The sequence below is a fragment of the Pygocentrus nattereri genome, chromosome 6, assembly GCF_015220715.1.
Source record: "Pygocentrus nattereri isolate fPygNat1 chromosome 6, fPygNat1.pri, whole genome shotgun sequence".
Taxonomy (NCBI): domain Eukaryota; kingdom Metazoa; phylum Chordata; class Actinopteri; order Characiformes; family Serrasalmidae; genus Pygocentrus; species Pygocentrus nattereri.
The window spans coordinates 16,793,694-16,818,366 of record NC_051216.1 but is presented as its reverse complement, the minus strand read 5'-3'; the positions used below and the strand labels follow the sequence as shown (position 1 = coordinate 16,818,366).

Below are 24,673 nucleotides of genomic sequence, written 5' to 3'. Positions count from 1 at the left end.
AATATATTGCATCGATGTGGACCCAGTGCACATATCTGAATCAAGCAAATTCAAAGCAAAACCTTTTTAAAGTCTTTTTTTGCTCTACACACTGATCTGGCTAACTGTGAACATATGTGAACAAAGTATTTTAGAAGTATGTTCTTCACAGAATGTATTTTTAGGATCTGCTGCAAACTATTATATGGGTCATTTTACAGAAGAGGTTCTAAACGCTGTCCCTCCCTAATAAACATACTGTTGATGTCAGAACAAAACCTCATATCTCCATAAAAGTAACTTTGCAGTAGAAGGAAAAATCATTCTTCACTCTGAGTGTATGCTAAGTAATTTAGGACCATTTTTTATTGCTTCATATATCATAAAGTTATTTTTAAATGGTGTCACAACGAACACATTAATACTCTTACAAAATCTAAGACAAGAATTTATAAATTTATATAAGGGCAAAATTAGCTTGGAAACAAATATGTCACTACCAAAACAAATTTTGTCTGTTTAGTGTCAACGTATTTGTTTTGGTAGTGACATTTAGTTTTGAAAATAATGCATCACACACTGTACAACACAGTGAATTACCATAATTTTACATTTTTCAAGAAAAAAGGCAAAGAGAAATATGCCCGAGTGAACAGACCATGTGAATACAATCCGAGAATTTCAACATTTGATTCCTAACAAAAAAAAAATCTGTATCGATACCAATATTTGAATCAATATTTATGTTATATAAAATGACATTGTCTTAACAACAAAAATAGCTAAATAAAATGTTCTTTATTGCTTAGTTAACATCAGTTAACCCCAAATGATCCCTGTTAGCAGCAGGGATATTGTTAATTAATAATCTTACAACTTTTTATCCAGTAGCTATGAATTATTCAGTAACAGCTATAAATTAATTTTTTTATGATGTGTAGTTATGAGGATGATAAGATTTAAGGAGTTAAGGCATAAGTAGATTTCAGGGTATGCTGAGTGGATTTTTAAATTTTAGTATGCACAAACATAAAGGAGTCTTGAAAATGAATGACTTTTTTATACATTGTTTTTAGCCCCACTTTGAACCACTTCTGTAGAATGATCTATATAGACAACTGTCAGGTTTTGAACAAACTAATGACAGAAGTAACCCCATTAGCTCCAAGGTTATTATTTATTATTCATTGTGCAACTTATTATCCACTAACTACTAATAATTATTCAGTAACAGCTATAAGCTGATATTTACATTTATAATGACAGTGGTTACATTTAAGAGGTTAAAAAAACATCTGCAACGTCAAGGAAGTGTTATATGGGAAATGTTTTATTTATATTGTATATAATCATATTTGCAGTAATATCAAACACACATGACCACACAAACAATATGCTCAACAATAATGCTATGTGCAATATAGGTTCATTGCAGAGTGACATTTTAGTAGTTAAATGTTTTTAAATGTTAAAAAAAAATAGAAAATATAACAAGATGTTAGTAAAATATAATTAAAAAATACTTGTGAATCCCCAGAGCAATGTTTCTGAATCCAGTCCTCAAGGCAGTTGTGAGCTACACAATGCTAATTAGCTGGCTCAGGTGTTCAAGTAGAGCACTGATTAGTCAGCTGAGAGGATGGTACAAACATGTGGACTGGCTGGATTGTATTGGGAATCTGTTACAGCACACAAACTCCATTCATTTACAGTAAGCTTGATGTGAAACAGTTTTCTCTGCTGCCTTATGAGTCTCCAGTAAATGTTGGATTTGCAACAGTAGTTGTTGCTTTTTGGAACAGTGGATTTTCACCCTGTAAAGAGAACAGAACTCAACATGAAGCATAATACCTGATTTAAGGTTAACACTATTCATTGCAATCAGTATTTCTATAGCACATGTGCAGTTCAGTGTGATATTGTTATATTTTTAGAAATCTGTTAGTTTTAAATGTATAATGAAGGATTATTATATCCAAAATAAATACATACATCTGCCCATTTGCGGCGCTGCTGCTCCTTTTCGAACCTCTTCCACTCTTTCAGGTCTTTTACATAAATGAGAGCCTTAATGAGGAGAAGGATCAGGAGTCCAATCAGTGCCACACCAGCCAAAGATCCACCGACGATGGCTGCTACATTCGGCCCCTCAGGACATTCTAATACATGAGATGCATATAGATTATGAAATGCCAATTCTCAGCACATGTACCTTCACAGCAGCATAGATGTGCAAAAGTCAAAGAACACCCTTTATTTAATTTCCAGGTAAAATGTCCAGTAAGTGTGGGTTATTCATTTTTCTGAAGATGTTTCTAAGGTGATTAGATATAAGATAATCCACTTGCAGAAGGAAGAAGACTGTCGAAGGAAAATAAGTTAAAAAAAAGTTTTAAAATATTGTTAAAAGATAATATTTAAGAGAAAATGGTACCAATAACAAGACCTAATAGATCACCAAGAAAATCAAGCTCTACTCTTTCAATCTGAAAAAAGTGTTTCTGTCCATGCTTTCACTTTGAAAAGACAGATTAATAAATAAAGACTTATTGTTGTGTATGAGTCTGAAAGGATCTGTAGCTGTCAAGAAACCCTTACTGAGAAAGTCCAGAGTCTAGAACTTCACATCACTCATTCTGTTAGGATTATTTGGGCCATGGGAGCAGAAAATATAATCAACTTCTGAGTCTGAACTGGCTGCAGATTTCTTTGAAAGACTCCCAAAAAGAACAGAAGCTCTAATGAAGGCAAAAAGTGGACACACTAAATATTGAAAAATGAAGTTGTATTAATTGTGGAGGTTTCTGTGTTAATATCACGTAAATATATGTTTTATGCTTTTTTCCTGATGACGAAATGTAAATAACTTGTAGTTAATGCCCATATTGGAAGGAAATTAAATAAATGAAGGGTTTCTGACTTTTGCACAGTAAGTTATGTTTATATATTGCCAGGAAAACACTGAATTTGAACTGTAAAAGTTGCATTGCAAAATGGTAAGTGGTGCTTGTGTAAACTGTATGAAAGTTGATAAAGCTATCAATTTGGAGTGGGCATCAGTGCTCATCTTTCCATGTGTGTATGTATGTATGTATATATAGTCTATATCTTTCTCACTCTTACCTCTGGTCTTGAGGATTTTGACATTATATTTGTCAAATCCATCTTGTTCAGTCATTGTAAAGGACATCCAGCAGCCCTCGTGGTCTTTGACACGACAGTCACTTTTTGGCAGTTTCTCTTCTATTGTATGGGAGATATTAACGCAGGAACCTGTGCAGTTCTTCTGAAACGGTCCTGACCCGAAGCCCAAGCATTCAATACAACTCCTGATGTGCAGCATACGGATGTGAATATCAGCATATAATGATGGCAAAACTCAGGGGTTGAAAATTTACAGAGAAACTGTGCTAAAGCAAAACTATCAGTATTGTGTTAAAATAGTAAATTAAAAGTGAAAGTACAGAGCTAATCATATCCTTGAGTGGAAGTCAAAGAGTATATACATTTAAACTTACTCAGCTATATAAAAAGCGAAAAGTAAATGTTTAAGCAGATAAAACTGAGGGACGCTGTGTAAAATGTAAATGGATATAAATAAAAACAGAATGCAATGATTTTCAAATCTTGTAGAAATATATTTTATTCACAATAGAACATATAACACATCAGATGTTGAAAGGGAGACATTTTACCATTTTATGAAAAATATTATTTCATTTAGAACTTGATGGCAGCAACGCATGTCAAAAAAGCTGGGACAAGGCCACAATTGTGTAGCATCACCTCTACTTCTAACAACAGTCTGTAAATGTCTGGGAAGTGAGGAAAACAATTTTTCATTTCATGATGCGCCAAATGTATTCTATTGGTGAAAGGTCCACACTGCAGGCAGGCCAGTTCAGCATCCAGACTCTTCTTTTGCAAAGATGTGCTGTTGTGATGGATGTAGTATGTTGTGGTTTAGCTTTGTCTTGCTGAAATTTGCAAGACCTTCCCTGAAAGAGACACTTTCTGGATGGGAGTATATGTTGTTCTAAAAACGCCCGCTGGACACGGCATACATGGTTTCCAAAAAGAATTTCAAATTTGCGGTGAAGATTTGAAGATTGCAGTGTTTCTGGATTGTGTTGACATATAGCTTCTTCTTTACATGATGCAAATTTAATGATACAGTTTACATTTGTGGATTGAATGCTCAAATTGTGTTCACAAAGAAAGATGTAGATTCATAGTTCAGGAAATGGTAAAATGTCTCATTTTCAACATTTGATATGTGTTCTACGTTCCATTGTGAATAAAGTATGGGTCTATGAGATTGCTTAGGTATCAGATGTACTGCTTAATCCCCAGTTCATAGTCCATATGTTAACAAAAAAATAAAATAACTAAAAACAGCCTGTCTTCAATTTGTTTTGTGATGTTATGAAAATCAATGTTTTAAATATGTATATCAGCCTACATCAGTTTAGTCCTGTTCATTCATGCTGAAGTTAAAAGGTAAAAGTTAATTAATATATATATGAAAGTTAATTAATATATCTTCATGGCATAGTAACAAAACCTGTCTGTATAAGGAATAAAGTCATAAGGTGACCTTCAAAAAGTAAAATAAAGTACATGTTGTGTGCCCTTTAGTTATCAAATAAATTAATTCATTCAGTGTTTCACTTACCCAAACTTTTGGCATGGCAGGGAGCAAGAAGGACAGGACCCGCATTTGGGTCCCTTGTACCCTCTCTCGCAAATACACTGATTGCACATACATTTGCCACGCCCATGGCACTCACTTCCACTTGTGGTTATGCAACCATCCTTGGATTTCTTGCAATGACAAGCTGCTCCCTCAAAGCCATCTTTGCACTTGCATTCACCACACTTGCAGTCGCCGTTACCTGAGAGGAGTTCATGAAACCAGCATAAGCATATCTATGAAACTCTGTCTGTACCATTTTGTGTATGTGTATGTATTTGTTTTACCTCCACACAGCTTGTTCTGGTACTTCTCACAGTGTTCATCATCACATTCACAATGAGGGCCGTAGTAGGAGTTTCCTGCCTCGGTCAGGTGACATTTGCACACCCCACACTCACAGTCTCCACGGCCTTCACACTCAGTGCTGTTGTCTTTACGGCACTGTGCTTTCAGTGCCGCCTCGTCTTTTTGGCCCAAACTGCACTCACACCTCTGTCCCAGGAAGCCTGAATTGCAGCTATGAGTAAAAAATGATCACAGATGAACTGTGTTGTTCATTTATATTGTTTATTGGAAGGGTAAAACATCAAATGAGCAACAGGTGGTGATCATGCTGTACCTGCAGGTGCCGCAGACGACACTGCCCTGTTTATTACAGTGCTTATGTTTGTCGTTTAGCTCATTGTCGCACTCACACTCACATCGTGTTTTGACACGAACAGTTAGTTTTTCATTGAAGCCCAAAGGTCCAATGTTGAAGGTCTTTTCATCTATGCATTTCAGTGCTTTCACTGTCACTGAGAAAGTCACCTGAAGAACAAATCATAGTCATAGCAATAAACTCATAAAATAAATTCATGCTTTTCATTTTTTGAGGTAATTTTCTTATTTTTTATGCTGTATTAAGATTTCATGAGGAATGGACCAAAAAAAAGATTTTTAAATCGTTTATAGTTAAGAATGTTTCTTCTAAAATGTCACCATTTTGGACATGCAATATTTTTGTCAGACAGTGCACCTTTTAATAATGCCACATACATTTTTATGGTGTTAGTTTTTAGCAGTAGTTTCACTGATGCTAATTTGTGGCTAACACATTCAAATGCAAAAGTCTACATACCTGTGGTCAAATTACATGTGAAATTCAGCAAATAAACAATTAATTGTAATAACAATGTAATTTGACTGGGGGTGTTCAAACATTTCCCTATGACCATACGAATTTCCATACAGATTTTGGGTGAATATAGTGTAATGAGTGAGTTTTTTTTTTTTAAACTCTATCTCGCTATCATTACATTTTGAATTGTTGTATGAATTGCTTAGCATGGTAACACTAATAATAATAAATAGACATTTTCCTGTGTCTTTGAAGAAACTCAAGATCACTTTGTAATAAAAAATTATTATTTTTTTTTTCTTTTAGGAACCCTTTCACAAATGAACTATTAAAGCTAGAGTTGTTTATTCAGTCTTTAACCAGCCCTTCAACCATCCCTCCTGCCAACCAAAAAAGTATTTAAAAACAAGAAGGCTGGAAAACTGTTCTATAATAGGAGTATCAATAAGTCTATAATAATATCTAGTAATTAATAGCTTACACTTGAAGTAAAGTGCCTACCTCTTTTCCAATGTTGACATTATTGCAGGTTCCCTTATCACTATGCTCCTTCTGTCCTCCACAGTCCTTGTATGTCACAGCTATATCTTCTGGCAGGTTATCATGGGTCACAATAATATTGGAGGACAGTTTCTGTAAAAAAACAAATTACTGTTGGATAAACTCAATATATCATTTTGTGCATAGTGCTCACTCGAGGAAATGTTACTGATGTTACTACCACATAAATTAATATTACAGATGCATGCCACTACACAATACGAATAAGTTTCTTATTTGATGTATTTGTGTAAAAATGTCATAACACTCACATTGTACGCCTCCACAATTAGGTTTACAACATTACTTGAATCATTACTCAGCACTCCAACCTCTGATTTTGGAATGAGTTTGCTCAGCTCCTAGAAAAGGAAACATTGTTATTTGAGGCTTGTTTGACAGTTACATCTGTCGCTGCTGAGAACACTGATGACTGAGCTCATACTGATCTGACATCAGTATCTTCAGCAACAACAGATGTTTTTCCACAATAATACGTATAAGTATAGTAACAATGGACAATTACTGAAGTATTTTAAAGATCGATTAGTATTATTAGGAAATTCATTAGAAAGTACTCATAGTACTCATTAGAAACCTCAAAGATCTTTTTTTCCTGCCAAACCATTGAGTTCCTGTGCATTTCAATTTATTGTATTTCATGACTGCCCATGACTATCTGTATTTTGTTTGAGGACTAGAACTGCATCACACACCAGCAAACACAGAAAACGCACAATAACAATTCTACTCACCCTGTAAACGTCTGCCACTGTCTCAGTGACCGCAAAAATTGGCTGAATGTTCTGTTCCTCCAGCTTTCTGGCTATCTGACCAACAGATGGATAGTCCTGACAGAGAAATTTCAACTGATATTAGACACAGCATCTTTTTTTTTTAGAATCATCCATCAATACATGATTCAAGACACATTCAAGATTGTGATTACATTATTAAATATTATTAAACATTGTGAAACGTACAAAACCACTGTACAAAACCACTGTAATCGATTTATTACAGTAATTATTCCATCTTTATCTTCTACTAAGTAATGACACATACCCATAGGTTGCTCTTTATGTACATATTTTTGTCGTCCAGCTGACAGGCCTCTTGGTTGGGTTCTAGAATGCCAGCAAGCTTTCCATCCCCTGCCATGTGAAAGCCGGCGTCAGTGGCCAGCACCAGCAAACGTGTGCTATTCCCCCAGCCAATCTTATTCTGCACATTTTTGTAAAAGATACACATCACTGTGAATACGATGAGCTTTTTATATGCTACATTCAAAAACTACATTAAAATGGCTCATATTTCACATTTGGATATGAATAAAATATGCTACATGAACATAACTGGCATCTTTCAGTTAGCTTCCAGGCGCATTATTATGCATAAAGACTCACCACACAAGTGACGGCTTGCATGATGGCATCCAGACTTCCCTCTGGTGTGTCCAGGTTGCCAGATATGCGCTGCTGAGAGACCATTTCTTCAAAATTTTTTCCATCATCTGTCAGACTGAGCACATGCTTATAACCAAATGCTGGCTCACACTCAGTTTCTTCTCGCGGACAGGGCTTTTGGAGCTTCTCTTCGTTTGTGTCCGTGAAAGGAAGAAGGGTCTTATCGACAAATGACCCAAAGCCTGCATGAATGAATCGGATTAGAGCATCCTGTCACCACTGGGTTATAACACATGCTTTTCATTTGAATGTCTTTGTCACATGTCCTCACCTATTCTTGCATATCCAGTGATGCGTTTCAGACTGTTAAGTAGTCCTATTCCCAGGTTTTTCACATTCTTCAAATCATCGTTCATTGAGTAGGACAGATCCATCAGGTAGTACAGATCAACAGGGTAACCGTCAGCCCTTTTAAAAGTGAAGTCAAAAGTGTAGGGTTGACCTGAGAAAACAAGATTTGAAGCATTTACTCTTTAATACTTTTTATAAATAAAACTCAGCTGGACATCGGTGTCCATATGGGGTTTATTAATCATACCAAATAGCAAATTGATTTTTGTTACAGTGTTTGTTTATTTGCTTTTATATAATCATCTACAGTTGATTTTTTGTGTATTTCACATGTTTTGGTATTCCACTCATGTTGGTGTTTTGTTCTTCAGTTAACTTAACTGAATTAACCTGTAATCTTATAATGAATAGATAGTACTGTGTGTTTTAGGCATCTAAGCAAATGTTTTAACAATTTAGCTCAGCAGTGAGTTTATCACAATATACATTAGAATAAAGTCATATTCATAATTCAAATAAGCATAAAAACAATAAAAAGTAACAAGAATTTTCTGGGTCCATATTTTCCTTGACACCTTCCACAGCCACCACAGACACATGTTAATATCATCAATTACATCATGAGCACAATTTAATGAAGCACTGATTGGTCAAACCAGGAGTTGCTTTTTAACTACATATAATACTGGGCTTCCTTGAGGAGAGGTAATACATTTTGTTTATTGAAATATTAACACTTTTCTCAGCAAATAAACATACTACACAAATAAATAGATTTTGAAAAACGTTTCTTGGGTGCCTAAGACTTTCGCACAGTATCGTGTATTGTTACTGCCATCTTTGTAGTCTTAATGACCGGTATAAGTGCAGTAACTGCTATAAAGTGATGTCCAGTTTATGATGTGATTGACAAACACACTGTTGTATTACAGTCATTCTCTCAACCATGTAACTGTATGCATTAACCAGATAGATTTGCCAGGTTTGCTCATCTCTATAAGTGTTGCATTACATGTCCTCTGACACTGGGTTCATATTAGAGGACATACAAGCTGTACATTTTAAACACAAGAGTGCAGGGAAAACAGCACAAATACAACAAGAAACTGCATTTAGAAACACAGTAAAGAACTGTTAATTGTACAATACAGTATGAGTACTGTAAACAAACAGATTTCTGTACTGTAAACAAACTTCTGTAGAAATTGCTGCCCATAAGTTGGTACAGCTTACGCTGTAGGTGGAATAAGTGGATATATGTAAATTCGGGATGCACCTATATTGGAGTTATTATATTGTCCTCTGATGCCGATACATGTATAAAATGTAGAAATAGGGACTAGATCTTCCTACATCAATGTTACAGAGAAATGTAACATTTATTTCTGGTGAGTTACAGTACAATAAATGAAATCCATGGATTTTAGCCCTGCATTATACCCTTTAAAATTCTTTTATTTTAAGCTAGCATACCTGGTCTTAGCTCAAGTCTGATCTCTTGTGGCTGTATCTGGACAGGTGTTTTGCCTACAGACAGTGGTTTGTCTCTAATTTTGTGCAGGGTGCTGTCTGGGTCGATTATCATGCTGACTGGGCAGCCTCTTTTGAGAATCTCACTCTTGGTGTCACATCGTACAGCTTCCAGCTCCCCACGCTTGGTGAAATTCTGTGGGAGAAAAACGTTCCTTAGCTTAGTGATCACTAGCTTGATCATTTTGATGTCTTCAGCATGTATGTTGATGTCTTTAACGTGTACAGCATATATGAGACTGAATGCATGAATTGGTAGGTAGATGCAAATATAGTTTAAGTCGAGCCAAGGCAAGTCAGGTTTACCTACATAGCACATTTCATTCAGAAAAGAGATGACGACTGGACAAGCTGGTCAGGTGAGTGGGGTCAGTGGTCGATTTGGAACTGGACTCTGTGATCATGGTGGCTGAGGGAAGGACATTGCTCAAACTGCTCTCCATTATGGAGGATGATGGCCACCCACTGCACACCATCATCATGGACATGAGGAGCATGTTTAGTAGCAGTTGTAGTCACAGAGCTGCTCAACAGACAGATTCAGGAGATCTTTTGTCCTCAGAGCCATCAGGCTCTTCAACTCTTCCCAGGGGGGGCCAGAAGAGAAGGGTGAAGAGAGGGTACTGAATCTGAATCTGATGTTAAATATCATGTTAATCACAAATCATCATGGGTCTTGCATCTCATGCTTCTCTTGTGTTTCTTTATCCTTATGCACGTATAGACAGCATGGTGCACATATTGCACTTTCTGCATACGTCATTGTGCATCTTCCACATCTGGACACTAGACACTTTATTTGGTACCAGTATCTGCACATATTTATTTATTCAGTGGTCATTATATGCTGTTACCTGTAACTTCTTGTACAGACATTATTGCACTGCATCTCTCATCTCAGATAGTTGTGGCATGTGCGGGACAAGCAACAGCAGAAAGAAACTGATAGAGCTGAGAAGCTCTAGGAAGAGACTGAAAAGTCTAGTCAGCTTGAGTCACTTAAAAGTGGCCAACCTAGGTAGGTTGTGTTTATGTTGTGTGGAAATAAAGAAATGGCTGCTGCCACCGTGAATCCTGCCTCCAGCATTCTCCATGAGCCTGGGGTAGCACATGCCGTGCTACAGTAGTATTACAGATTGTTGTATTTTTTCTATTTGTGTATATGCCTGTAGATAGGATCCGGTATATTTATTCTTGTTATAAGTCTACACCCTTATTACTATTACTGTCCTGTATTGTGTGTCTGCTACTGGCTGCTGAATTTCCTTCGGGATCAATGAAGTATCTATCTATCCATCCATCCATCCATCCATCCATTGCAATGCAATGTGCTATTTAAGTAAACCTGACTTGCCTTAGCCTAAACATCTACAACTTTAAAACTCAGCAGAGCAGTACTTACCAAGTCTTGGCACCAGACGCAGCCTGGCCCAGATTTGATGCAGGCATCACAAGTAGCTACTGATGCTTTAATACATTCATCCTCAGAGTGGACTGGAGCAAGAACAGATGTTAGACATAGAAAGTGAAATCAAACTCAATCATATAAAACGCTCTGTTTTCAAGATCTTAAATCATAAGTATTCACATATTGTCGCTGTCCAAAGAAAACCACGTATCTCCATTTTTTCAGTATTTACTTCTCTTCATGTTCTGTGAAAACTTTACAATGATTGGACCAATAGAAATGCTGCAGATTTGCTTGGAATAAAATGCCCTTATGTTAGTTTACATTGAAAGTAAACAATGTTGTTGTCATCTCCAGTAAAGTCACTATTTTGGAAATGTGTTTTTCTTCAGACAGTGATGATGTATTAGTATACAGTATACAATATAACTTACAGAATATAAAGATATTTTGCAAACAAATTCTACTTCATATTCAGTGACCTGATTCTGTCCATTAAAATCTTACCATGTCCTCCACATAACAGCAGGAGAAGTATCTGTAAACTCACTGCCCGATGCATTCCCTAATGAAAAACAGATCATACTCTTTATAAGTAATGGCTGTTGATCTAATGAACTGCAACACTTTGCTAAGGTAATGTTTGTTCATTCAAATTAATACAAAGCTTCCAGTTCCCATACAAGGCACAGCCTACATAGAATTGTGTAAAAAAAAGATCTCTTTGGGACAAAGAACAGTAATTCTTGAAATTTCTTGAAAATAGGGCAAAATATCACATTATTAAGCTTTCACACTTTTTGTTTAACAATGTGTGTGACTAACATGCATATTTTCAAAATTGCACACAAACCAAAACATACAATTGTCATTTAGGTTTCATTACTGTGGCTTTGATTTCTTTTACTTGTCACAGTTGCTGTGAAAGAGTACAAACACCCAAAGAAAAGTGCTTATATGGATATTTGATTACAAATACAACAAGACTGTAAAACGTTGATAATGATTGAACAAAATTACATACAGCACCAGCACACCATTTACATAGATATGTAATTTCCTTGAATCAAATGAGGATCCTGAGCATCAAAGCAGGTGCAACTGATTAGAATGCTTTAAGAGGGTACATGGGAGGCCACTGCTTTATAGAAACATCAGAAACTGTCTGGTGTGGTCTTAGCAATTAAGGTGTGGCTACATTATGTTAAGATCTAAAGAGCTTGATAAATTTTCAAGCAACTTTTAGTCAGTCAGTCCACTGCTCAGAAATACATTGTCATCTACAAATGGGGAAAATTTCATATCACTGGCAATTTGTCCAAGACTGGTCTTTCCAACTAATTCTGCACAAGAGTTGATCGAAAGATGCAGCTGTAACCAGATGGGCAATCCTGACAGTGTCAAAGATTCAAGAGTTTTATTGTCATGTGCACAGCAGAACAGGCAGTTGCACTGTACAATGAAATTCTTACTTTGCTGTTCCTCCATTCACCAAATATAATCTTAAGAGAATAAAAAAAGAAAATATAAGAATAACTCTAAAAACAGTAGTAAAAAGTAAAAGTAAAAAATGTACAGTATATGCAAAGTTGAAATAAAATTAAAGTTGCATGTGCGTATGTGCAAATATGTAGAGCAGCTGTTCATAAAGTGCATCAAGTAACATGTAAACAGATGTAAACAGTAAAAATATTGTTCTGTGCAAGTAATAGATGTAAACAGTATTGTTCAGCAGCAGCAGTACAATGCATGAGGCAACCATTGTTAGGAAACTGCAGAACTTTGCCCAACATGTGCAGACAGGAAGTAAGAAGCTTCTGCTATAAATACGAATGTAGATACGATACGATGATAATGATGATGATAATGATGTTGATGATGATGATGATGAAGAAACCTTTATTGTCACTAGTCACAAGTACCAGTGAAATGGCCATTAACCCGTCCTAGTACATACAATATGACAAACGGTGGGGAGACAGGAGAGGAAAAATACAGAATACCGAATACACAGGGAAAGGGAGGAGATAACGTGAATAGTAGTGTTTTTATGTATGTCAATGTGTTTGCTTAATCATTCCCAAACCTCTCCTCAAGGAAGCCAAGTATTATTTGTAGGTGGTGTGCCTGGTTTGGTTAATCAGTGTTTTGTTATGTTAAATCAGTAGTGATGGTGGTGGCAGAAACAAAACAAAGAAATACTACTCAGGTACTACATGCTGGTGCTTTGCATCTCTAGCACTGTGTCCTTGTCACTTAATGACTTTCAATAGTCTTACTGTACTTGGAATTGATGAAATTTTTCCTATTTTTAACAATAGAAACTTCTTATTTTTAGTCTTAAGCTAAGATTGGGTTAGGCTAAGATAAAATATTCACAAATTTGTATTACAGGTCTTAATTTAGCAATTACATCTTATCTCAATTTCAGAAACTATTGGCTGTGTCCAAAACTGAAAGTAGCTGTCTTGATGTCTTGCTGCCTGAGCTGTCTTATAAGGCAACATTGTGAGGAAGGTGCCTGCAACACACTCTTAAGGCAGTGATATGTCACACCATTGCCAAGATCCAACAGCTCGCTGTCTTATACCTGTTAGTATAAGGCTTTAGAACTTTAATGAAGAAAATTGTCTTTTAAGAAGACTAGCATACTGAACTTTTTAGAACCAACATAAAAAGTATTCTATTTGCACACAAACAAGTCTCTCTCCTCCACTGTGTCCATGCTGGTGTTTTCTGCTACTTTTGCCCTAATCGCATCAGTAATCACAAAGTGGATAATGGGATATGTATGGGATATGCAAGATGGCCAGGGTTGCCTTTAAAAAATGGCCAAACTGAGGAACCTCAGCAGACCTGGAAAAAGTATCCTGTAGCCATGTTGTTGACATTGTCAGTGTAATGTTTATGAGCTGTCAGAGGCTTCCGAATCAAAATACTAGGAAAAAGTTGATCAGAGATGTTGATCCGTACCAAATCAAAGAATTATCTGTGACTCCTAATTATACATATGAAGACATATCCAGACATCAAAAATGACCCAAAATACTGCTTAAATACACACATCTCTGGACAAATTATACACATCACTACAATCATGTCCTTGCTTGGCCAATGGAGGAGTCAGCATTGTTCTGTCATTACCATCAGCTACACTATCATTTGTTGCGGTTGCAAAAGTGCGTAACAGCTGTGTCTGTGTTTAATGAGGTTAATCAGTATTAGCTTGACGTTAGCTCATGTAAGCCCTAACATACATTGTGGCTTTAACTGCATTCACTGTGTAGCGGAAGCACACAAGGTCTTGACATAAATAGCTTGTAAAACTCATCATCAGTTGTTAATAATAAATATTTTACAGAGGTGGAAAAAATACTCAAAATCCTTACTTAAGTAAGAGTACTGTTACTGTAGTGACAATTTACTTGAGTACAGGTCAAAGTATTAATAAAGGAAAGTACGCAAATAAGAGTGAATTTGTAGTTTAGTGGATGAAGCACTTGAGTAAACAAGTTATGTTTATTGTATTTGTATTTTTGCATAATGATCTGTAAAAATACAACATAAGCAATACAAGATATTGCATCAGAAAAAGATTGATCACAGTGCACTTTTCTGTGAACTGTGTAAGGAACAATGTTTACAGTAAACCTTCTGCATTTCATAAGATCATTAAGCAAGACTTCCTAGTTTATGTTTCCAATAAAACATTTTGATATCCCTGAAAGGCTCTGCGAAGAGTAAGTCTGTTTAATTAAGACTATTTTCTTACTTACTTAACTGTGAGTTTTAACAGGCAGATTACTCAATTAATAATGTCATTTTCAGTGACAGCCCTGCTACCCATGGGCTCTGTGAATCTGTGAATGTTCTCTCTAGAGACAGTAAACATTACTTCCTTCAAACTACGTAAATTACCTAATACATGTATAGTACACTTCTACTACTGAAATCATTAACAATAGCAGCAGTTTATCCAGTTTAGTTTTTCCTCTACTGTGATACATTTGTATGGTAATTGTACTTATTAGCTCATACAGAATCAGACATTTGTTTTTACTCTACTGGACAGTTAAACAGATAAACAGCCTCACCGCACACAGTTAAACACTAATACAAACACAGGGAGCAGAGAGCGAGAGAGACGTATATAGAGACATATATGTATTTTTGAAGATGAATAAACAGACACCATTTTATTCTAAAACAACAAAATACGAAGAAAATAGCTAAGACAGTTGCTCTGCTGCTCCTTCAGGCTTAAGTTGAGTGGTGAAAAGTGATGTCTGCGGGTTTGGGGAGGCAGATTTAGCTGCTGACAATAACGCTGTTTTCTTTTGTTCATTAAAAGTAAATGAAGATGACCTTTTGGATAAAGTGTTGTTCCGTGGCTGTACTGGTAACGTTCTCTCTCTGTCTCCACTGAACCTGATGTGAACATACCAGGGCTGAAGTGTTTTAGTGGCTGGGAGTTGCCCTGTGTTTGTTTTCACTTTCAGAACCAAATCTTTTAAATGTAATTGTACTTTACATTTTAATTGACTTTACATTTTAATGATTTAGTTGTCCAGAAAAATGTAAAAAAAAAGTGGAATTCCCTTTAAACATTGTTTTGTATCTCTGTGGTTAAATTAGGCTGTCCTGTTAATGTTATAAAGAAGCAAATAGGTTTATAAAAATGCACTTTTGTAATCATGTCATCAGAGGGTGTTTTGCAACATGCTGTGTTGAGCAAAGGAAGTTAGAGGCTTCCCGAAAAAAGATGTGATTCACATTAAAGAGATTTAAATTGTGGCTTTAAAATAAATGGCTGTAAAAATGTAGCATGACAATGAGACATGCAGTGTAAATGATGCCACTACAAGTGATGGAAATCCCCTTTAAGGCTAGGTTAGGTTTGAACCATGCAAAATGTGTGAAGAAATAGTGATGGTGAACTTCAGTTCAGTGCCGCAGTGCTCAGAATGTGAGAAACGGAGGTGAGACTGCCATAAAAGGTCGGCTTGCCTGCGCATAAGGCCTGTATTGCTTCATAGTGAAATTAGTCCAAGTGTTCAGTTTTCTTCCACAGAGAGTCAAGTTTAGACTTCCTTCCTCTTACGCAGATCTGATCAACAATCCACCACAAGCATGAGAGTCTTACTTGACTCTTTAAGACCAGTTTAAAGTGGAAAAATGACTGAATACGCACATTTAAATATTATGCTGATTATGCTGAGAGTTCACTGAGTAACAAAGTGCTTTGTTACACAGATCTGAGTGTGGGTTAAATCCAAATGTCTAAAATGTTTTTAAGTAAGCAAACAACCAGCATTTCAAAGCCTCTTGTGGTCTCATTGATAAAAAAAAAAATTGTTAAAACAAATACCACTGACATGATAACAAATGACAAAATGAACCCATGAGCTACGATACTGTCTATAGATACAAAAACGTCTGATCAAATTTGTAAAAATAAACTGCAATCTTAACTCAAATGCAAATATCAGCAACAAAATTTGCACTTATACAAAATACATAGAAATGAAGTATGAAATACATCAAAATCTATTTACTTACAGATCTTGAATTTCAGCACCCTAGTAAGTTCTGTCATGGGCGTTGATGTGAAGCAGTCAACTTCCTGCCACAGAAAACAGTTGCAAACATCAAAGATGGTAAAGTACAGCCCATCTGACAGAAAAGCAGTGGAGGAAAACGTGTTCTCTGATATAAAGGGGAGTGCAGGGTCACACAGAAGTGAAAGAGAAAAAAACTTCATACCGCCTTCAAACTAACAAAACAGATTAAAGGGGAATTCCACCAATTTTGATATCCAGTCGCTATATAATGCTGAGAAGAAAATGAAGACACTGTGTCTGGTGTGAAACTTCAACACAGTAGATAGAATAAGGACCAGAGGTGGCAGTGCAAATCTAGACATTTTTTTACAATGCATTTTATTTGTTTGTTCTTTAGACGTAGTGTCGATAATGAGAAAATAGCAGTGAATCTGAAAAAATTATTATTTGTTATACAAAAAAAAGGCGCGTACCTTGTTTTTAAAAAACACAATTTAGTCCCAAACTTTCTCAAACCTAAGCCAAAGCTAAGTAAAACATCAGGCAGCATATTTTATCCATTTTATGTAATAAACAAATAATAACGGTCAAAATGTCATGCCCAATTTTGTATGCAATTTTTGTATTATTTTGTGTGAAACTATACTGTAATAATAATAATAATGTTTATTATTATTAGTGATGATGATAATAATATTAATAATGACAGTCAACAACATTTTTGTCCAAATGTGTCAGCATGTTCCTGAGCATTCAACACTCAACACTGTTCTCTAATCATGCTAGTCATAGCAAGCGAGTAAAAGAAGGAACACCTGTCTTAATCTTGAAAACGTTAATGTTAACCCAAATATAAAGAAGGAACAATGGTCAGACAAAATTTCACACAGTTTAAGACAAAAATGATGATTTTTCCCTCACCATGCAGTAGAAATCTAGTAGAGTTCTAGTTCCCTCTACTTCACTCTAATAATACATAATTATTCTAGTACAGTTTACTAATTTATGTCACCATAATATTTAAATGAAGTGAAACCACAGAGTGAAACTGAGGGGCCATTTTGAACTCGGGGGAAGCTTGCAGGACATACCTCCAACATGAGCCTCTTTATATGAACTACACAAATCCAGAGGGGAACCCATACAGTTTCATTCATATTTGTTTTCTATCAGATAAGAATGTGGACATTTTGACATCTTTTTTTCTCCTAGTTGTGGTGCAATTTTTTACAATGTCCAGGTCATGTGGAATCTATAAGCAGACCACAAGTGTAGTCACTTTATTACAAAATTTTCATGTACTAGACAATTCAGTGAGCTAGATCAGTGAGAACCTTCATCAACATGGTTCTACTGATTTATGTGTGTTGCAGTTACATTTCTTAAGATAATTAAATAAGCATATTATTAACCCCTGAAGCACCGACATGTTGAATCCTGCTCCATAACACTGACATTAACATGCCATAATGGTGTGTGCTATTGGTAACATGACACTACTTGATTATTTGATATAATCTGTCCTGAGAACTTATGACAGGATATGACACTCGCCTCTGACATATTGAAGCATGGTTGCATCTATGTCATGGAGGAGGGTTCGAGTGTTGCCAAGAATAGCTTTTATGAAAGTTTGTATCGCATTTCTTCATGGGAATGCTTTTTGGGAGGGGGGTTCTAACAGTTATTGGTAGTTGGAGCCCATAATTCAGCACCTCTTGCAGTTTTCTCTAATTTTGTTCTGTGAGGAAGCGTGACAGTAAACATCAATCCCATTAATTAAATTCTATTTTATTTGTACCCTAATGTGCAAGCAGAGTGCGTAGTCTAATGAAAAACTCCATAAGATCACAAGGAAGAAACACTGAGAGGAACTAAGACTCAAAAGGGGAACCATGAGCCACGCCTGATAGTGGTGCTATGATACAATACGAGAAGTAGAACATCGCTATCCAAAGACAAACATCTATCTCCACTTTTTGTCTCCATTTTTATTTTTCTACTCACAGCACTTTGAACATGGCACTTGTCCTTTACATTATGTAAAAATGTTATGATGAATGGATGAACAGAAATGCTCCAAAATCACTTTTGATAAAATCTCTTTAAATTAACTTACATAAAATGTTCAGAATGATTTTGCCTTCTCCTGTAATGTTGCTCTGGAGATACACTGTTTTCTTTGGATAGTGATAATAAGTTGAAGAAATGTAAGTATGATTAAACAGAGGCACTCTGGTTATACTGAGGGAAGCTTTGTGACATCAGCCAATGACCAGTATTAAAAGTCTGTTATATTACTGATTATGTCAGACATATACATAAAGTTGGATATGATAATATGGTAGATTACAAACTCAATGACCCTTATTCATCAAAGCTGAAAAGTCTATTCTGATTGTGAAACGAGCAATTTTTTCAGTATTCTTATTGATCAGTTTTGTCTTTGGCGTATCTGTACAGGTGAGCTTGTGCTTGATTTCATGTCCTGAAGCCGATTCATCATTTGCACTCAAATCTCTTCTTGTTTCCACATGAAACTTTCATTAATAAGATGCAGAGTAGTTTTTAAGTCATCAAAGCTGGTCAAATCTGCACTCTTTTATATAACTTTGATGAATAAGAGCCAATATGAGCAGAAGGCAAGTTTAAGAAACAGGTGATGAATTGATACAAGTTAATTACATGGTGGATAGGAGAGCAGATTTTTAAATTCGAGTCTGTGAAGCATCCATGTGAGGCTTTTTATTACAGCAAGAGAGGGAATGGCACATGCAAATGACTCCCATGTGGTCAGGCAGGTCCAGAGGGCAGGAGGGACCGTAGCAGCAACAACAAAATCAGGATCCAGATCATATCAGGTTGTCAGATCACACATATACCTTGACAAACAGACACAATAGATTGTTAGCAGTGTTTGGAGCACACAATATTTAATACAGGGTGTGGATGATAATTATGGTGTAAGCAGAGACTCCAGCAGACTTAGCTATAACAGCTTAATTCTGAGTGGGAACTAGAAGATAGATGGATACTGGGGTACAAAGAGAACCTTTAACTTCACTATCAGCATAGTAGACAATGTGCAATTAACAAATTCATTTTATGTCCATAAAATTAACCCGCAGATCTGCATCTTTATGTGAAGATAAGAGCTATCTAGAGCTTTAGCTATGACTAAACAAACAGATTTTCTGTAATTCTTTCTCATTTAAAGTATGAATAAAAAATATACACTTGACTGATCATAATAATGGTTTCACGCATATTCTGTATGCATGGCGGTGGACAATTTTAGAGCTTTATAGAACAAAAGCAGTATTTTGGAATCATTGTGTAATTTAAATGGCAGCCATGGATTGAATGGGGCTAATATGGTCAAACCTGCTCACACTTCTGATTCTGGATTATCCAGAGCTTGTTTAGGCACCTACTGGAACAGAATTTGAAGTGAGTATAATTGTTAAATTTTAGTAAGTTAGTGTGGCTGATACATACAGTTGTAGGTTGTTAGCTTAGCAATGGAAGCCAATATTTATAAGCCAATCATATTTATAGATAACAGGTACAAGCAGCAACATATATGGACCATTCTACTGAACTGAACACATTTTGGAGTGTTTTAGTAGTGAATGTTTCAGTAGTGACAATTTTAGCTCATTTTTAGCAGAACTCAAACACACTAGACTGTACATGACTAGCAAACACAGCTTTTGCAACAGTTGCAAACAGAATCATAATTATTTAATTAAAACACAAAAATACTTAATTGCAGAAAATATATGAGATGCATTTACTTCAGAACAATGGAATCTAATTGTTCACAATGTGGACATGAGGCCTCCATCAAGCAGAGCTCCATCTACAGACTAAAACAAAAAAATGTAACTCATGGTAAATGTTAAAAGTTTAAATTTAGGGGTTAGGATTTGGGACAGACACCTCCCAAATACAACATGACATTATCCTTGTAAATAAAGACACTGTTTTGGGAATAATCTCTTTTTTTCACTGTGGGACTGCAGTTATATTTTGGTATAATGGTCCATATAAGAAAAATAGCAGTGGTCTTAGATGAATCAAGAACTGGATTGAATCAAGACTTATTCACATATACAGTATCTCACAAAAGTGAGTACACCCCTCACATTTCTGCAAATATTTTATTATATATTTATCATGGGACAACACTATAGAAATGAAACTTGGATATAATTTAAAGTAGTCAGTGTAGAGCTTGTATAGCACTACAGATTTACTGTCTGAAAATAACTCAACACACAGCCATTAATGTCTAAATAGCTGACAAGAGAAGTGAGTACACCCCACAGTCAACATGTCCAAATTGTGCCCGGTTGTGTCGTTGTCCCTCCCTGGTGTCATGTGACTCACTAATGTTACAAGGTTCCAGGTGTGAATGGGGAGCAGGGCTGTTAAATTTGGTGTTTTGGGTACAATTTGCTCATACTTGGCACTGGATATTCAACATGGCACCTCATGGCAAAGAGCTCTGTGAGGATGTGAGAAATAGAATTGTCATACAGTGGTTTTCCAGGAGAGTGATTGCTTGTAATTATTTGTGATTACTATGGGAGATTTCTGTGTTTCTAACAGAATTTGATGGGATGTTCTGTGGATAAACAGTGCATAAATATGTTTTGGCATTTGTGTGGAACAGAGATACTTACACTCACAGTCTTCAAGGGCCAGGTACTGCAGCTTTTGCTCTCTTCCTTTACTCAGGTGTGGCAGTAGCCAGATAATTATATTTCTGTAAATTACTGAGGGAAAAAAACAGGACCAGATTTGAGTGTCTAGAATAGAGGCTTAGGATACTTAGCTCCAACTTTTTGTGTGTTAGATGTTAATACATTTCTGAAAACAGTTAATAACCAATCATCAACATTTGATTAGTTTACATCCAAGGTTCGTTTTGGTGTTTTGCACTCTCATGAACACATACATACTCATACAATGGACCTGATCTTGGACCCCCCCGGGTTTGTCCGCACCCCCCCCCTCCCCGTTGCAAGTCATGGACTCTGTGTGTGTGGAACTGTGTGCTAATGCTGAGGTGTTTTTTTTCTCTCTGTTCCCAGACTGAGTTTCCTTAGGAAAAGGAGGGGGGTTCTGTGGGGGGTTTGTCTCCTCCCTCACCCAATGTATTGTTTCTCTGTAATTTTTCCATTATTCCTGTCTTCCTGTCCTGTCTCCCCCCTTGTCATATTGTATGTGCTCGGACGGGTTGATCAAAATTTCCCTGGTTACTTTGGTGACTATGTGACAATAAAGGCTTCATTCATTTGAGATAGTGGGTCAAGGCTCTGCTCCTCTCTTTTCTGCCCCCTACAGCCAGGCCGATATATATGCTTTTTCTCAGGAGGAGACAAAAAAGTACTACTAAGTATACAAGTATACAAAGATGGCATTCCAAGTAATTTCCAAGCTATCTATCTATCTATCTATCTATCTATCTATCTATCTATCTATCTATCTATCTATCTATCTATCTATCTATCTATCTATCTATCTATCTATCTCTTTCTCTCTCTTTCAAATACACACACGCTCTCTTTACTTTACATCTAAAATACACTAATGGTCAGATATGCTTACACATTAAAGCCAACCTATATTCCCAAGCCAAATGCTATATCTGATAAACACATCAAAAGCATCTTGGCTTTGCTCTAAAGGTCCTAATTAATCTAGAAGGGAAAAGTTTGTGAACAAACATTTAGGTGGCTTGACAAAACCAGATTAAAAAACCATAAACGTTAAAGTGGCTGTAGATAATTATTGACTGTTTTTGATACTTTGATCTTCACTGGGTTAATATAGTTAATACAGGTAGTTGCTAGGGTGCTAGTTGGTTGCTATGGTGTTCCAGGTAGTTGGAATGAATTTACATTGCAGTTGTTAGGTGATTGCCAGGTCACTACTGTGATATTGATAGTTGGTTGCTAAAGTGTTGCTAGGGTATCCAAGGTGTTGCTAGGTGATTTATACAGTTTTAGCTGATTTCTGGGATGTTGCTAGGTGGCTGCTATGTTATTCCAAGTGGTTGCTAAAACATTGCTAGGATGTTGCTATGCAAAATCTGTATTTAAACACTGTACGAAAACTGTAAGTTCGGCTGGTTCAGAAACCAGGATCTACAACTGTGCAAAGTTTGATTCTAGCACAAAAGCAGCAGGGACAAAACGTGTTTACATTTTCTGTGCAGAATAATATGTTTAAAACAAAGAAAAAAGTATATCAAGCAAACCTACATACCATGGTCATAATCATATGCTTTCTGAAAGTTTGTAACACTGCTACAACAGCAGGTTAGGGCTGTTTTGAGGAGATATGCTCTGAAATGTTTCCAAATTATAAAAGGTAATACAAGACTTCTTTTCAGTGGTCAAACCATAACAGAGATTTCCATTGCTGTTAAGTGTCATGATGTATTGCACACTGCCATTAATCATTTTAAATACATTTAAGCTTGACAGCAATGTTGAAAAGATGCAGTTCTTTATCACAAATCACAGATGCAGTGCAAATGTTGCAAGGGTTTTTATCCATGGGGAATATCAAACATCTGTTTAAGAAAAACATAACCATGTTTTTAGTATTACATGACTTTTTTTTTAATAACAACAACAAAGTAGCGTTCTGCTGCTGACTGGCACTGGAGCCTGAGACTCTGGAGGTGTGACTAGGCAGATAACCTTAAGTAAAGGCTCATGTGCACGCCCTCCAAGAAGGGGACTTGTTTATGCTGTTTATGGTTATTATTTGTTAGATTAATTTATGTGTACATGTTGTTTGCTTTAGTTAGTGTCAGGGAATGTGGATTATGTATAGGTATTGCCGTCAGAGGAGATGACCTCCCTGTCCAGTGGTTTGCGTGTACAATTGTTTATGGAAGTGTATCTTAAGAGTAATTCTTCATAGATATACACACCTAGATGCAGTGTTGCCTGTAATTCACTATGTGTAAATATCTACACGGATTAAGCAGTCTAAGGACTATTAATTGAAATAGGCTTAATATAAAACCAGAGGAAAAAACTCATTAAAATCACAACAGGTTCTCTGTGCATCACCAACCACACGGCCATATATTCAGATTCAGATTCAGATTCCTTTATTGATCCCAGGGGGAAATTGCAGTTGTTACAGTTGCAGCCATTTATGTAAAAATAAACACTTTACTAATAATTTAAGACAATATAGAGAAATTTACAGTATGTACACCAGATTTAAGTACTTATGAATATAGTAAGGTGGCGGTGATTGTGATAGTAATATGAAACATCAGGTATAAAACTGTTACAATTATTTAAATTAAGTTAGTGTCCCTCTGAGTTATTGCACACACAATTATTATTGCACATATGAACAGTTTCGTATTGAGTTTTGTGAATCACACAAACATCACACAAACAATACGAATTACACAAACACCAGTGTGGATCTCTGCGTTCCCCCCGTTGTATAATCCTGTCCCTCTTTATGGGTGCAATATTCTTGAAATAGTGTAATTTTGGACATTATCTTTCTTAACATGCTGCTCTGTAATGGTACTGAATGCAGTCCCGCAGCGATGTTGACCGCCCTAAAATGGCGGCGCCGTTGACGTGCCTGGCTGGACCCAACGCGACGTCTCGGTCTGTATATCTATGTAAATGTTGGTAAGGCCATCGCTACTTGTGAGTTTGTTTTAACGTCGACGCTACAAAAATAAAGAATTAACTGCGGCTTAAACCAGCTGCCAACAGCGAAAAAATGAGCATAACTGAAAATTTCCACAGTTTGCAGTTCAGTTTCACTCGTTCAGCTTTTATCTCAAAGGAAGAAACTGCTGGAAGATCTACACCAGAATACAACGAGCGCTAAAACGCGGTTGTGCATGGATGTTGGGCGTTTTATAAAGCGTCCTCGTGTGAAACACTTACCACAGGCTGAATATGCTGATGGCAGCGAGCTGAATGAAGCAAACTGAATCTTCTACACTGTAAGCACTCAGAACAGTAACTCCCATTCCTGCTGTTGTGCTGCGCGTAAAGATTCAGTCCGTTTCAAACCGAAAGT

The 24,673-nt window shown here is 36.3% G+C and overlaps 1 protein-coding gene across 2 annotated transcripts; it reads right to left on the bottom strand.

The window, feature by feature from the left end:
• Positions 1–1,288: 1,288 nt before the first annotated feature.
• On the bottom strand, positions 1,289–24,673 carry itgb2 (integrin, beta 2). 2 transcript variants are annotated; one of them, XM_017691615.2, is made up of 19 exons: positions 24,538–24,673; positions 21,280–21,372; positions 19,277–19,473; positions 16,590–16,653; positions 11,538–11,595; positions 11,025–11,116; positions 9,566–9,758; positions 8,073–8,243; positions 7,742–7,983; positions 7,401–7,559; positions 7,091–7,186; positions 6,608–6,697; positions 6,297–6,428; positions 5,295–5,485; positions 4,960–5,192; positions 4,655–4,874; positions 3,103–3,308; positions 1,972–2,138; positions 1,289–1,793 (listed from the first exon to the last, which is right to left on the bottom strand). In XM_017691615.2, exons 5-19 carry the CDS (start codon positions 11,590–11,592, stop codon positions 1,725–1,727), a joined length of 2,316 nt encoding a protein of 771 aa, XP_017547104.1. In that variant the 5' UTR covers positions 11,593–11,595; positions 16,590–16,653; positions 19,277–19,473; positions 21,280–21,372; positions 24,538–24,673; the 3' UTR covers positions 1,289–1,724. The 2 variants fall into 2 exon arrangements, with proteins under 2 accessions (XP_017547104.1, XP_017547103.1); XM_017691614.2 differs by lacking the exon at positions 19,277–19,473.

What these genes read in the sequence shown, in the direction of transcription:
- itgb2 (XM_017691615.2), bottom strand. Translation starts at nt 11,592, where the DNA reads ATGCATCGGGCAGTGAGTTTACAGATACTTCTCCTGCTGTTATGTGGA. An exon ending in ACATAAAGAGCAACCTATGG is followed by an intron (nt 7,187 to 7,400) that starts GTATGTGTCATT and finishes TTTCTCTGTCAG; the next exon opens with GACTATCCATCTGTTGGTCA. An exon ending in ATGTCAACATTGGAAAAGAG is followed by an intron (nt 5,486 to 6,296) that starts GTAGGCACTTTA and finishes TTTGTTCTTCAG; the next exon opens with GTGACTTTCTCAGTGACAGT.